The following is a 15,303-nucleotide window of genomic DNA, read 5'->3' as shown; positions in this document are numbered from 1 at the left end:
TAATTATAGGTCTGGTATGATGATTGTTTATGTGTTATGTACTGATGACATCCTTAATCAATATTTCCACGAATCACATAATTGGGTAATGATATCATGTTGCTGTGTTGCAGCAGTTCTGTTATGAACATTTCTGAACCCAGTAGTAAGTGAGTCATAATACAAAGCTTCAATACAGAACGGAGTATACATACCAACTGCACAAAATCAAATGGTTACCTATTCAAGTGTAAGTGTTCGCAGTTTTTTCATTATACTGATTTTGCTTATGTTTAGTCGGTGAATACAAACACATGGCCCACGGATCTTTTATGTAATCCAACTTTTAAAGATGATTTAATTCTGCTGGTAATTGGTCAGGGTCCAAGGTCAAGGGTTACCCTGTCCCTTCTGCACAGAACACTTTTTTCTTTCATTGGAGCGCAGCGGCATTAATGTCCTACTGACATGTTCTAGTTGTGAAAAGGAGAATAAAGTAACATTAAAACCAAACACATACATATGTGCCATTTTAAAGTAAATAAGGATCTGCAAAGATAACGTTATAAAAACAACGCCGAAACTCTTGTTTTGTACTTAAAAGTAAATTTAATAGTAACGAAGATTGCATATATTTGATGATGAAATCCATTCACACATTAATTTCAACGCTTACAGCAATAAGCTGACTACATTGTTATGCATCGTAACAAAAAGTCAAATTTTAATGGAAAAATACCTTCTATACGAATATGAAATATGAAGATGATGAAAATGAATAGACAAATTCATCATTAAACAATGGAATGCTAATGAGCCCTTTCCATTATGTGGATCTTGTTAGAGGAAAATCTTTTAAAAAAATCAATAGGTCTGTTCACGTTTACTTTATAAACGAACAACTTTGTCCCAATATGTCAATCCGTTTGGACCGTGATCAACGCCTTAAGTCACATCAGACATATCAAAATAACTAAAACATAATATGGATTTCAATAAAACAATTTTTATAAGGGTATGTATAATATCAAGTTATAGTTCGTATCTTATTTAAACTCGTTGTAAAGATTTACTTTCATTCACCACCTAGCTCGATTGGAGCTTGGATTGTCTAGTTTTTATCGTATCGAACTTTTCTTATGATTTTTCTAGCTGCCTTATCAGTTCTGTAGGATTCAATGGTAGGACGTTTTCCGGAACTGCTTGATCGGACTTTTACGGTGTGTTTCCCAACACGTCCCTCCAAACCAGTCAAACCATCCTAGATACAATTAAGAAAGGAACAACAAATAAGAACAAAATTACCATCAATATTCATATAATTCATTTGAAACGGTTGATGGGAAATAACAAAACTAAAGATTCCCGCACAATTCTTTAATTTAGTTTCCTAGGACGCTTAAGTGAAATATTCCAAAATTAGAACGAGGAGCTAACGAACAAATACAGCTTATTGTAAGCAACAAAAGACAGATAATCCATGCAAGTATAATGTACAAGCATGTCTATCTACACCCTATCTGAGATCTTCGAACACATTATTGTCGTTCAAAATAGCAGTGTATATAAAATAATAAGAAATATATTACCCCTTTTATTCAATTTGATGTCTCAAAACAAATATAAAACCAGTGCGAATTGTTTTTCAATAAGGTACCACTATTCCGTCTTTTCGTAATGCAGAGTTTTCGTAATGCAAAGTTAACTGCTCTTGTGCGCAGGTATTACGTCATTTTTTTTGTGAGATAAGTCATACATTTGTGAAAAAAAGGTAATTTTATCACTCAAACTAATGACGTAACAATCAATACTTGCTCACAAGAGCAAATAACTCTGAATTACGAAAAGACGACTAGCTAACAATGCGCAATAGCATTTTCGGAAGATACAGCAAAGGGAAAGATCTGGGGAACACCGTCAGTATAATTCGATATGGAATATATTCAGTGAAAAGAAGGTAAACTCACCCTTCCGTTAAATCGTTTGACATTTGTGGGTTTCAGTCTATGGAAATCGCTGACAGCCTTTTTGAAGTCTCCTCGCCTGTTATACTGACGAGTAATTTTCCCTGCACTCTTGGACACCTTTGCTCGGGAAAGTGCCCTAAATATGCCACGCCCTACAGCGAACGCTCCACGTGCTACAAGCGGGATCCATCTTTTCGTCCTTCTTCCGGAAGGAACACTTTCCAGTGTATGTTTACCAACCTCGATATCTGAAGGATGATAAAATAGTTTATTTTAGTACGTGAGATAATTAGTACAGAAAGAGACTACCCCGGAAAAATCTAGCTGTTTCTCGTACTTAAAACAAAGGTAATAATTATCATATTACACAGGAATCCAGTGTTCTAGTTGTACTTAGGAAACCACACACAGGAGGAAGGGGGGTGGGGTGCCGGGGGGTGGGGGGATGGTGGGGTGGGGGGGGGGGGGGGGATTAGTTAAAACACCAAAGTATTTTCGAGCTTGCGAACTTCGCCGTTTTAACGTATTTCCAATACTCTGAAGTTAATACAAATCTCATGTATTTCTTGATAATTAATTACAAAATTTACTGAACAATCTGTATAAATAACTCAACAGCTTGGAGATTATCGATTGACACACACAATACACACACAAAATATTATTATCTTCCGGAATGAGAAACATATTTAAAACAGTAGTGTTTGGTTATATGCTGGTGTTCCTATTGAAGTTGTTTATATCAACAATAACCCAAGTGTTCTTAAGAATATATGTAGTCAATGTAGAAAAGCTTTGTTTGCATTATATTCCAAATGAAAGAATTTTAACTTAAATGTTCAAACAATGTGAACTCTTTTTGATACTTATTAAGTAGTATTCTCTGTTATGCTGCAGAAGTATTGAGTGTAAAGAAGTGTAATACTATTGCAAATGTACACCTTGACTTTTGTAAGAAATTATTGAGGGTAAAACTTGTAACTTGTAATATTATGGTATATTGTATATTATGAACCTGGCAGATACATCTTGTATTACTTCGTTTATACAAATACTGGTTTAAGATATTAAAATCGAATAATTGAATTGTACCAACAGCTTATAAAGGAATGTACCGAAAAAAACTGATGATCTTAATGCTATTTCTTCTAACTGGGTTGTTTCTGTGAAGCAGAAAATTATTCATGCTCGGTTTAGGTCATCTTTGGATAAAGAGATAAGGGTAAGGTTGATGAAACAATTGACTTTTGTTTGTTACGAGAACGAAATTTTGATCATGCGAAGGAAAGTCTTCTTGGAATGATAAATAGAGGATATCTTACAGTGTCTTCAGTAATACCAAATATATTTCACGAGTGGGGCTAATATTTTGATATTTTTCACGAGTGCGCAGCACGATATACTGTTTATTACATTTTTTATCAACGAAAAACCTACACCGTATGCTAACTAGGCCTACAGCGAAAGTTTGCATACGTTTACCGCTTACATATATGTCGGGCTTTCTGATTGGTCAATTATTTTGGTATTTTCTAATCATTAATTTGATTGGTCAAATCAGCAAAAGTGATATAGTGAAAAATATCACTTTTATAGAATGAATAATTTTTGATATTTCACTGGTAAAAATGTAATAAATACATCCCTATAGTGCGAACTTTACATTGTTGTTGATAATTGTGTATAACAGTTTTATTCCTAAAACAAAATCAAGAATTTTATTCACAAAGTTTGAACGAAAGTGAAGATTAATACCATTTTTACTTATATTTCCTTTGTATCATACTTTAAGACGTAAATGTATCAATTGGACTAGGTCATCTGTTTTTAAGTTAACTAATCATATAAGTATACAGAATAATAAGGTAATCAATAATTTATGCAAATTTAGTGTGGAAGCATTTAAGATTACATCATCTAATGTATAGTTAATTGTTAGACGATGTATATGTATTAATACCGAAGATATTAGTTTCAAGCCTTGTTTTTTTTTGTTTTTTTTTGTTTTGTAAACCTTTAAAGATATTGAATGCCATGACCAACTTTTGCGGGGTTTTTTCGCTGACGAACTACAAAGCTCAATACTAGATTAAGAGCTATGAACTATATGTGACTGACGGACAAACGGATGCAGAGCATAGAGAGTGAACACAGACGGACGAAGCTGCAAATAAAGCTTGGAACGGACATCACAGTGACAAACTTGATGTATTTCGGTGTACAATTATAAAGAACACACTTACCTAACTCTCCGATAAACTTTTCGTCTAAAGCCATCAAGAAATCTTCCAGGTTTTCCTCAGATAACTTATTGACGTCAACATTTTCTATAATCAGACTGTCGGAAACCTCGGACTCGAAAGAAGGAGAGGCACCCTCTGTAGGAACGTCGCTTGTACCCAATACAGCTCCATGTGTTAGGGGGAACGCATGTTGACTCAGCACTGCGAGGACCAGGGTTACTTGTAGAACCAACATCATATTCTCTATGTGTTAGACAGCTGCTGGCTGGAGCAAGTGTTATCCTGTGGTAGTTTGATCCTCAGCATCGTGTTGCGTCTTTTATACACTTAATTCACCTGGAATTTTACTTTCAATGTGTTACGGAGAAAACGCCTATTTTCTTATAAAAAGTCCACGGAAATTCCGTTTGTATATAAATCAATGAAGTTTTATTTAAACTGTTGTGACATTCGCTTGTTCTACGTTTTCTGGTTTTACCTATCCCTGTCAGTCCGTGATGTATTTGCGGTTATTCATGAATTCTTTTTAACAGTACAACATAGCGACACTACGGAGGCCCGGAGGGGCATTTTTATTCACTATTACTAATATGTTATTACTTATTATTTGTTATTTGATAATAACAAAACGTGGTAATATGGCTGTCCAGCAACATGGACGGCTCCAGCTCTAACGAATATACTTAATTATGTATTTGAATATAAATGTTGGTAGAAGCTAATATGAATTGATCAGCGTAATTCATTCATCATATGTGACTGTTTTAATTAATAGGTTGTCTTCTTAATTACCATAACAAACAAGGTGTAAGAAATAACAAATTGCAAAAGTGGATTTGAATAGTGTCCAGAAAACGTAACATAAACACAAAACGATAACTATACATAGTATACCTGGTAAGAAATATCAATGGTAATATTGAATAATAATGAAAAATAATTGAATTCATAAGTATTAAAAAAAATCGATAACATAAAAATAACAAATAAGTGGTAACAAATAAATGTTAACAAATAAGTAGTAAATGTACTACGGAAGGCCGGGAGGGACATTTTCAGTAACCATGTATATGTTAAAATGTATTTGTTACTGCTAGCTTGTTATAATTCATTATTTGTTTTGTTACGGCCAAAAAGATTGTTTAATGCGGACTGACAAAATGGGTTATCAAATGACAAATAAGGAATAACAAATAAGCGGTAACACAAATGAACTTTAAATAGTAAATAATTATATACTCAACAATGCTCCACAACGGAACATAAACACAACAGGATGAATATGAAAAGAATCCTGGATATGACATATTAATGATGATAATAATATGATAAATAATTGTTTGAATATCAAACATTAGTATTATTGATCAGAACAATATTACTAACAACAAATAAATGCTAACAAAGTGGTAACTAAGAATGTCCCACCAGGCTTCCGTACAACACACATCTCATTGTTTGACACCGGACAGGTACAATGTGTGCCGATTACCGTGGATGATTAGCGGTGTGACAGACACGTTAAATCAACAATGAAAATCAAGTTTTCTCAAATGTGCATTTTTCCTGTGCCTAAACAGTAAACAATATTGTGTTATATACATATGACTGTGTAAACAATAGATCGACCATTTCTTGGTTCAATTCTGTTCAGAACTCTACTGTAGGAAAAGTATACATCACGTGTAGTAATATATTATAGTGGTTAAAGAAGAGAAAAAGACGAAGGGAGGAAATTATTGGGGTCGATTAATGCATTGTACAACTTTATTTAGTATGAACATTCAACAGCATGGAATCGCATTGCTTTCATGACATTTTTTGTATGTTGTATAAAGCATTGTTACTAATGTGAATAGTGTACTAGTAATGCTATGATAGATAGACATACCTGCACGGAGGCAGAAATAGAAAGAAAAAAACCCACTTTAAATGTCAGTTGGTGGTCATAAAGTCGTTGGGTTTTCCATAGGTGATATTTCAAATAAATTTTTATTTCTAACTTCAAAAAACACGTCTAAGAGTAATCTAACTCCGTACACAAATTAATATATGCCTATAGACCGAGATATAACGGAGAATTACAAGCATTTAATGATTAAAATAATAATACAGCACTGTAAATACGCCGCGGTATATAAGTTATTCATGTAATATATGACGTATTATAGTAACAGAAGGTGAAAGTTCGTTTGTGGGCAAGGTTGTTGATAGATTCACGTAAGCGAAACAGAGGGTCATAACGTGTAGTTTTTAATTGATGCATACGTTACATAAATTATCCAGCCAACGCTTTTGTGTGTGATTATACTAGTATATGAAACATCAGAGAGTTTAGAGGAAAAAAGAAAACTTGAGAATTCAAAGAATTGATCAATTTCACAGAATGTTGGTTTTCCCGAAATGAGAGTGGAAGGATTTTTAATTGTATAGTTTTGTGAAGCATATCTCTTGATTCCTTGAGTGGGAAGGAGTGTAATGTCGACTTCAGCCTGAACTTTATACACCTCTGTAGTTACAGCCTACGACATATTACTGGTAGAGATTCGGATCCCTCCACTACACCTCTGCTTTAGTTACAGCCTACGACATATTACTGGTAGAGATTCGGACCCCTCCACTACACCTCTGCTTTAGTTACAGCCTACGACATATTACTGGTAGAGATGTAGCGGGGTGTAATACGTCTTAAAATGATGACAATGCCGCTGGGTTCGTTTGATTTCAAAGGTTTTATTATTACTCAAAAACCCACGTTCTGAAACATACATAAATAAAACATAATTAATTTCATTCACAAACCATACATCTGTCATACAACAATAGTTCACGCGTACAATTACATATAAATGAATAATATTTCCAACACAACGTTAACACGATAAAATATCACAGATAATGACGATTACTTGGTAATATAAAATCACACACTTACAACACGTATAGTGCATCAACGTGAGGCTAAACACTGCTCACTTCCATGATCGTCATATACCGCACAACAGATGTAAACTACAATAATAAAGTATAGTTTTCACACTTGTACAATAGTTTCAATATGAACACTATTACATTTATAAAAATATCTCTGCTGTACGATAACCGTGTACAGTACATATACGTATATCTATTCAAAGTATTAAAAATATGGAAAACATGATCTTATCACTTATAACTTTCAACTATCATTCTTACAGAAACAGAAACAGGGGAAAACAACTAAAGAAAGATATCAAACTTACCAATACAAGAATACGACTCTATATGGTGACAGATGAATTCGAAGACCTAGCTCCGGCTTCAATGACGTCGAAATTCAAATGTACCGAAACACAAAGAAACAAAGACTAAAACCACAGATAGGAACTTTCAACCAATCAAACAACTTTGTCACAGTCACATGTCACGTTCGTCAGTGAAATATACTCACAGGTACAAAGACATACACATACCAATATACAAACACGCGCACGGGATCGCCGGTAACGAATATATATACGCACGCACGCAGGTAAAAGGTCGCGAGGGCCTTATACCTCAATAATAAATACCTTACATATTTATTATATTTTATTAATAATTATCACACATGTACATGTATACATTTCACAAATATCAAACACTTTATTAAAAATAACCCTATTACAGAGATTCGGACCCCTCCACTACACCTCTGCTTTAGTTACAGCCTACGACATATTACTGGTAGAGATTCGGACCCCTCCACTACACCTCTGCTTTAGTTACAGCCTACGACATGTTACTGGTAGAGATTCGGACCCCTCCACTACACCTCTGCTTTAGTTACAGCCTACGACATGTTACTGGTAGAGATTCGGACCCCTCCACTACACCTCTGCTTTAGTTACAGCCTACGACATGTTACTGGTAGAGATTCGGACCCCTCCACTACACCTGTGCTTTAGTTACAGCCTACGACATATTACTGGTAGAGATTCGGACCCCTCCACTACACCTCTGCTTTAGTTACAGCCTACGACATATTACTGGTAGGGATTCGGACCCCTCCACTACACCTCTGCTTTAGTTACAGCCTACGACATATTACTGGTAGGGATTCGGACCCCTCCACTACACCTCTGCTTTAGTTACAGCCTACGACATATTACTGGTAGAGATTCGGACCCCTCCACTACACCTGTGCTTTAGTTACAGCCTACGACATATTACTGGTAGAGATTCGGACCCCTCCACTACACCTCTGCTTTAGTTACAGCCTACGACATATTACTGGTAGAGATTCGGACCCCTCCACTACACCTCTGCTTTAGTTACAGCCTACGACATATTACTGGTAGAGATTCGGACCCCTCCACTACACCTCTGCTTTAGTTACAGCCTACGACATGTTACTGGTAGAGATTCGGACCCCTCCACTACACCTCTGCTTTAGTTACAGCCTACGACATATTACTGGTAGAGATTCGGACCCCTCCACTACACCTCTGCTTTAGTTACAGCCTACGACATATTACTGGTAGGGATTCGGACCCCTCCACTACACCTCTGCTTTAGTTACAGCCTACGACATATTACTGGTAGAGATTCGGACCCCTCCACAGGACAGCACAATCTTGTTTGTTTGTCTATCAATTTTACACGGGGACAAGTAATATAGAATCAAATGCAAATATAATTATCATACATCCGTCATGGTGGTTTCGGTCAGGAATGCCGAATTCCCGAGGTTTACCTTTGTTTCCAGAAAAACAACCAGCTTGTAGAGGGCATCTAGTGTATATGGGACGTGTAAAATATCAGTAAGCCTCTAGATCTGTAATTAATTAACCATTCTCTACATTAAGTTAATTATATTTTCCGCAAAATAGCATGACAGGCAAATGTTGGTTAATTAAAAATATGCGTGACGTCATTAGTCTTAACATTTCCCCATACGCACCATGTCTCAACACCACAATGTATTATCAAACATATTTTACCAATTTGTTTTCGTAACGTATACGTCTTTTTATCACAATATCCGGGTACTATTCTCAGTAAATACTGCCCTTGTCAGGTTTCAGGTATTGTGTCGATTTCAATGACATTATTCAAATCCACATTGTGCATTCTTATCGTTTATAAAATAAAATGTGCATGTTATCATAAGTATCCAGTCGCAATATAGTTCAGTGTTACTGTCTGAGTCATTTTCTTTTCATGCCGTCCATATGCAAAGATATGACAGGCCTTGACTTTAAGGTCTGTAATAAGTCTAATATTTCTATACCGAAATATGCCCTACGAGAGTTTAGGGTCTGTAATAAGTCTGATATTTCTATACCGAAACATACCTAACAAGAGTTCAAGGTATGTACTAAGTCTGAGATTTCTATACCGAAACATACTTTACAAGTGGTCAAGATCTGTAATAAATCTGAGATTTCTATACCGAAACATACTTTACAAGTGGTTAAGGTCTGTAATAAGACTTATAAACCGGAACATGCCCAACAAGTGTTTAAGAATCTAATGTTTGCAATATGTCTGAGATTTCTATACCGAAACATACATAACAAGAGTTTAAGGTCTATAATAAGTCTGAGATTTCTATACCGAAACACACCTAACAAGAGTTTAAGGTCTGTAATAAGTCTGAGATTTCTATACCGAAGCATGCCCTACAAGAGTTTAAGGTCCGTAATAAGTCTGAGATTTCTATACCGAAGCATGCCCTACAAGAGTTTAAGGTCCGTAATAAGTCTGAGATTTCTATACCGAAGCATGCCCTACAAGAGTTTCAGGTCTGTAATAAGTCTGAGATTTCTATACCGAAGCATGCCCTACAAGAGTTAAGGTCTGTAATAAGTCTGGGATTTCTATACCGAAGCATGCCCAACAAGAGTTTAAGGTCTGTAATAAATCTGAGATTTCTATACCGAAGCATGCCTACAAGAGTTTAAGGTCTGTAATAAGTCTGAGATTTCTATACCGAAGCATGCCCTACAAGAGTTTAAGGTCTGTAATAAGTCTGAGATTTCTATACCGAAGCATGCCCTACAAGAGTTAAGGTCTGTAATAAGTCTGAGATTTCTATACCGAAACACACCTAACAAGAGTTTAAGGTCTGTAATAAGTCTGAGATTTCTATACCGAAGCATGCCCTACAAGAGTTTAAGGTCTGTAATAAGTGTGAGATTTCTATACCGAAGCATGCCTACAAGAGTTTCAGGTCTGTAATAAGTCTGAGATTTCTATACCGAAGCATGCCTACAAGAGTTTCAGGTCTGTAATAAGTCTGAGATTTCTATACCGAAGCATGCCCTACAAGAGTTAAGGTCTGTAATAAGTCTGAGATTTCTATACCGAAGCATACCCTACAAGAGTTTAAGGTCTGTAATAAGTCTGAGATTTCTATACCGAAGCATGCCTACAAGAGTTTAAGGTCTGTAATAAGTCTGAGAGTTTTGTACTGAAACATACAAGAGTTTAAGAATCTAGGTCTGTATTAAGTATGAGATTTCCTCCTTTTTTACTGACACGTCCAAGAGAAGAGACGCAATTTGGAACACAAGCTACTTTACTGATAAAATGCCTGACCAACATTTCTTCAATTTTTCCGTTCCGGAGTAGAAGTAAGTAAGTGATTTTGGAGACGAAATGTTTGCGGCTCGTGCCTACGATGTTATACGGGCCAGTTAACTGTGTCTATTTAGAAGTCTGTTGTGATGACATCGATCTATGTTATTATTTACAAGTTGTACTCACATTATTGAGGCCAAGATACGGGCTAAATGGTAGTGACTTTCACCAACTTTCCTACATCCCCCTCGAACAAGTGCAGCTGAAGTTTTGTAAACACACTTTGGGTGTTGGTAGAAGAGCAGCTGACTTTGGATCTCGTGGAGAATTAGGTCAACTCCCAATTTATATTTTCATAATAGCTCAAACATGCAACTGCATTTTGAGAAGTACAAATAAAAATACATGTACAAGTCCTCTTGTTGTAGAGGCATTTGCTTTAATTAAAATATATAGAATAACCAGTGGTATTTGCTGTTTAGATAAACCTTTAACAAAGATTCGCACAAAAATGTGGTTTACACTTGGTATACATGTACATTTGTTAACAATGCATCAGAAATATTTGATGTCCAGAATTTAGAATCAATTATTTCTTCTATTAGTAACTGTAATGGGGTTAAACGAAATAAAAAAGATATTGTCGAGAATAATCATAACCACAAGCTAAATCTTTGAATGAGAATAGTAAACTAATTTTATACCAGCCTATTGAAGAATACTACAGAAGAGAAGTACTAATATACATTCATCTGTCCGATTTTAATCTGAGAAGTCTTATCCAATAAGCTTAGATTTTGTGAACATCGCCCCGAAATAACGAAAGGTAGATTAAATGCATCTTCATAATGCAAACACTATGTAAAACCTGTAATTCACTAGACGACTCCTTAAATAATCAGTAAGATTCAAGTTCTGTCTAGATTGTGGACATATTTAGTCCAACTCTAAGTGTTTCACGACAAACATATCATCCCATACGAATATCATACTTCAGACCTGTCTATCAAAAAGCCATTAGAACTGAGGAAGACAGGCCTGTATCCAGTTTATTTAGTATTATGTAAACACAATATTGTTTTTTCATGTTGTTCTTGTTTATCCACCAATTACACTTGAAATTATACTAGTACTCAAAAAGTTTTAATAAAATATATTCACAAAGTAAATTTAATACGAGAATCTTGACCTTTCACCTCTCTGATTAAAATTTCATTCTTATCCTTAAGATCGCCGACCACGAGAAGACTGACGACGGCTGCATGCGGACGAGATCGTGGTAGCCTTTCCCAAAATATCAAGTTCACGTGATGAACCCGGACGTATATTTCTGGATTGAATTGTCTCTGTAAAGAATTGGCGAAAATTTCTCTTGTGAACGAATCTAAGCGATGATTTTAACAACATTAGCGGATGATTAGTCTCTTCGCTCTATACGTCCATTAAAGTAACTCACACAAAAATCAGCTGACAGCTTTACCATTGAAACAAGAGTCCCTCATAGTAGCAAAAGTTTTTTTTGTATATCCTCGGAAGCACCATGCTTTAAGGACCTCATGGTCTAATTGGTAAAGGTAGCTGAATCGACGAAATAACATGATTTACCTATCCATTATTGGGTTGAACTAGTGGTGGTTTGAGAGTCCTAAATTGGGAGTTGCTCCAATCAATTTTAGTGGCTTTGATTCCAACCCAGTATGGTAGGACATAATCCTCCCTGTTGAATTTATAGTGGTTCGGTGGAATCCAGTCGTAATGTATTACAGTTCCTTTACTGAGAAAACCTGCCCACCACCCGTAAGTCCCGGTGGAAATGATCACGTGATTTGTCATAGATAACAGCGCCATGTCAACGTAGCGGTCATTATTCTTTCCGGAAAACACTGACTTCCCCGTACCGTTAATTATGTTTTCCGTGCACCAGATCCTAGCTTCCGTTACGGGGTTTGTTGCTACGATAAATAAAACTTTAGAATAACGGCTCAAGAAATACTGTTTAGCGCTTTCTATATATGGTTTATCCGCCATTGGGCGGTGTTCAGAGACATAATCCCCTCTCCTTATATGTATTCCCACAGTAGTCACAGATTTAAAATCGTCGGTAGGGTAACTAGTTTTCACCAACTGAGCAATGATCTTATCCACAGCTTCCCGAATGTTCTTTTTCCATGTAAATTGATGTTTTATATCATCAAATGAATTCGCAAAATACTTCCAAGACTGTAAATATCCGTTTAACCTCACATATTTATCTGTCCTTTTAATATCAAATCTTTTGTAATATCTTGGCTTGGCTTCGTTAAAAGATTTTTGCCCGCCTCGACAGTATTGCGATTTCTGTTTTTTTGGTTTAGGTATTCCTTCAAAGGGACCGTATATGTATTCTCCGTTATTGAGGGCGAGAGTCATATTAAAATCGTACGCGACACCATAACAGGTAGCGTATAGGAACATGAGGTTCCCGAGTCGTGGACCGTAACCGTTACAGATATATCGATTCATATCTTGCCATATTGCAATTCCAACTTCAGACTTTGCGATTTTGCGTTTTAAATTTTCAATCTTGAACGAGTCTTCACTTCCTGGAGGTGGATGTGACGATCTAGATAAGCTCGGGACTGTTAACTCTTCAGTATGTTTCTCTCCCTTTATGTTATTTCCCTTACTCACGTTTTGTCCGGTACTTGGGGAAATTACACCAAGTGGTGCAATGCTGTTCTTATCCTCCATCATATCTGTATTCATTTGGCTACCTAGTTCGCTTGTGCTCTCCTCATTTGACAGTGTGATTTCCATTGGGAGGGGTTCGCCCTTCGTATCCAAAGACGACAAGGAGGAGCCAAAATAACTCGTTACGATAAATCCAAATGAAAATCCAATGACAAGCAACAGGACTATACCGGATGTACCATTCATGGGAAATGTAGATATTTGTCCTGAAACACAACATATATCACGATTATGATTATTTCCTTTATCGCACAGAATATATAAAATGGAACAGTTCCGCAAAATATATTGTACATTGGATTCATGTATATATATGTTATGTTACTTAAATAAGATTCCCATTCACAATGAAGTTAGAAAGGGTGAATTAATTAAATAGATGATAACATATTTTTAACATCATTTAGAAGAATTCTCAATAAGTTCTATACTAAATTTTCCTTAGAAATATAGGAGTATATAAGGAGAGATATCATAGGTTGAGATTGGATAGGCCCAGCTCGATGTTCCTGACGTCCCGTTTGTAAATCAGAACCTTTGACCACAAGCACAACTGTCCTAGGACGAATGAACGTATGGTACAGTTTTACATTCATTATTGTATATATATTGAAACGAAAAAGAAATGCAACTTCAAATTGTAGGTTTAATAAAATAATACTTGTGAGCATTATGTTTAAATTTCATATGTAATAGTTAATATTGAATATTGATGTAACATCCTTTAAATGTTTAGAGATTTTTAAGAACAGGTCACTTTGCTAGAAGGTCATGATTGGTAGTACCCTACGTGAATCCAAGTTGAAATGGCAGCAGTTTTGAAACCGTGCCCTAATATCGTGTGTGTCCTCCTCGAACAGTTATCACATCTCTAATTCTTTGTTGCATTGAGTTCATCAGGGCATTGACTTTCCGTATTGGAATGTTATTCCATTCTTGGACGAGTGCATTTGCTAACTGAGGGAGGGTATTTGGGGGGTTACGGCGATTTCGAATTCTTCTGTCTAATTCATCCCACAAATGCTCGATTGGGGACAGGTCGGGGCTATATGGAGGCCAATCTATAGGAACAATGTTCTGTGTCGCAAGAAAGTCTCTACAGACTCTTGCAACGTGTGGTCTCGCGTTATCTTGCTGAAAGGTTAGATGATGCTGCCTAACAAACGGCACAACATGGGGCCTAAGGATCTCATCCCGATAGCGTACGGCCGTTAAATTCCCATTGACTATCACCAAAGGCGTCTTCAAACCATGGGAGATTCCCGCCCAAACCATAACTGATCCACCCCCAAATCGGTCGTGTTCCAAAACACAGGCGTCAGCAAAACGTTCGCCTCGACGCCGGTACACACGTTGACGGCCATCTGCTCGAAATAACGTGAATCGAGATTCATCGGTGAAGAGCATAGACCTCCAACGTCTCATAGGAAAACGTCTGGGCATATGTGCCGTTGCCCATTGCATACGACGTGCTCGACGTTGCGGTGTTAGTGGTAAACCAACGTACTGTCGCCTTGCACGCAAATTAGCCTCACGCAGTCTGTTGATCACTGTTTGGGGATGAATTCGACGGTTATGATTACCAATCGTATTCCTTGCCGTTTCAGCGGCCGTTAATCTCCTGTTACGCAGGTGTGCCAACCTAAGAACCCGGTCTTGACGTCGCGACGTTACGCGTGGACGTCCTGATCTCGGCTGGTCATCGACTCTTCCTGTTGCGTTAAGACGTGAAACTAATCGACTAATAGTCGATTTGTGAACTCTGAATTGTCGAGCGACGTGAAGTTGCGTGTTCCCTGCCAGAAGCATCGCTATAGCACGTCCTCTATCAACCTTTGATA

General features: G+C 36.6%; 2 protein-coding genes and 1 long non-coding RNA gene across 3 annotated transcripts; all 3 read right to left on the bottom strand.

Annotated features, from left to right (window-relative positions):
- Positions 1–568: 568 nt before the first annotated feature.
- On the bottom strand, positions 569–4,627 carry LOC117338047. Its single transcript, XM_033899211.1, has 3 exons — positions 4,190–4,627; positions 1,947–2,194; positions 569–1,240 (listed from the first exon to the last, which is right to left on the bottom strand). The coding sequence occupies exons 1-3, from the start codon at positions 4,425–4,427 to the stop codon at positions 1,091–1,093; spliced, it is 636 nt and encodes a 211-aa protein (XP_033755102.1). The 5' UTR covers positions 4,428–4,627; the 3' UTR covers positions 569–1,090.
- A 2,275-nt stretch (positions 4,628–6,902) lies between these two features.
- On the bottom strand, positions 6,903–8,054 carry LOC117338127. Its single transcript, XR_004534968.1, has 2 exons — positions 7,432–8,054; positions 6,903–7,201 (listed from the first exon to the last, which is right to left on the bottom strand). It is a non-coding gene; the product is annotated as an uncharacterized LOC117338127 (long non-coding RNA).
- Positions 8,055–11,202: 3,148 nt separating this feature from the next.
- On the bottom strand, positions 11,203–13,562 carry LOC117338129 (galactoside 2-alpha-L-fucosyltransferase 2-like). The gene has a single exon (XM_033899340.1). The coding sequence runs from the start codon at positions 13,526–13,528 to the stop codon at positions 12,338–12,340; it is 1,191 nt and encodes a 396-aa protein (XP_033755231.1). The 5' UTR covers positions 13,529–13,562; the 3' UTR covers positions 11,203–12,337.
- Between the last annotated feature and the right edge of the window lie 1,741 nt (positions 13,563–15,303).

Source organism: Pecten maximus, chromosome 11 (genome assembly GCF_902652985.1).
Source record: "Pecten maximus chromosome 11, xPecMax1.1, whole genome shotgun sequence".
Lineage (NCBI taxonomy): Eukaryota > Metazoa > Mollusca > Bivalvia > Pectinida > Pectinidae > Pecten > Pecten maximus.
The sequence above is the reverse complement of the archived record's forward strand: the minus strand, read 5'-3'. Positions and strand labels throughout refer to the sequence as shown.

What these genes read in the sequence shown, in the direction of transcription:
- LOC117338047 (XM_033899211.1), bottom strand. Translation starts at nt 4,427, where the DNA reads ATGATGTTGGTTCTACAAGTAACCCTGGTCCTCGCAGTGCTGAGTCAA. An exon ending in AAAGTTTATCGGAGAGTTAG is followed by an intron (nt 2,195 to 4,189) that starts GTAAGTGTGTTC and finishes ATCATCCTTCAG; the next exon opens with ATATCGAGGTTGGTAAACAT. An exon ending in TCAAACGATTTAACGGAAGG is followed by an intron (nt 1,241 to 1,946) that starts GTGAGTTTACCT and finishes AATTGTATCTAG; the next exon opens with GATGGTTTGACTGGTTTGGA.
- LOC117338129 (XM_033899340.1), bottom strand. Translation starts at nt 13,528, where the DNA reads ATGGAAATCACACTGTCAAATGAGGAGAGCACAAGCGAACTAGGTAGC.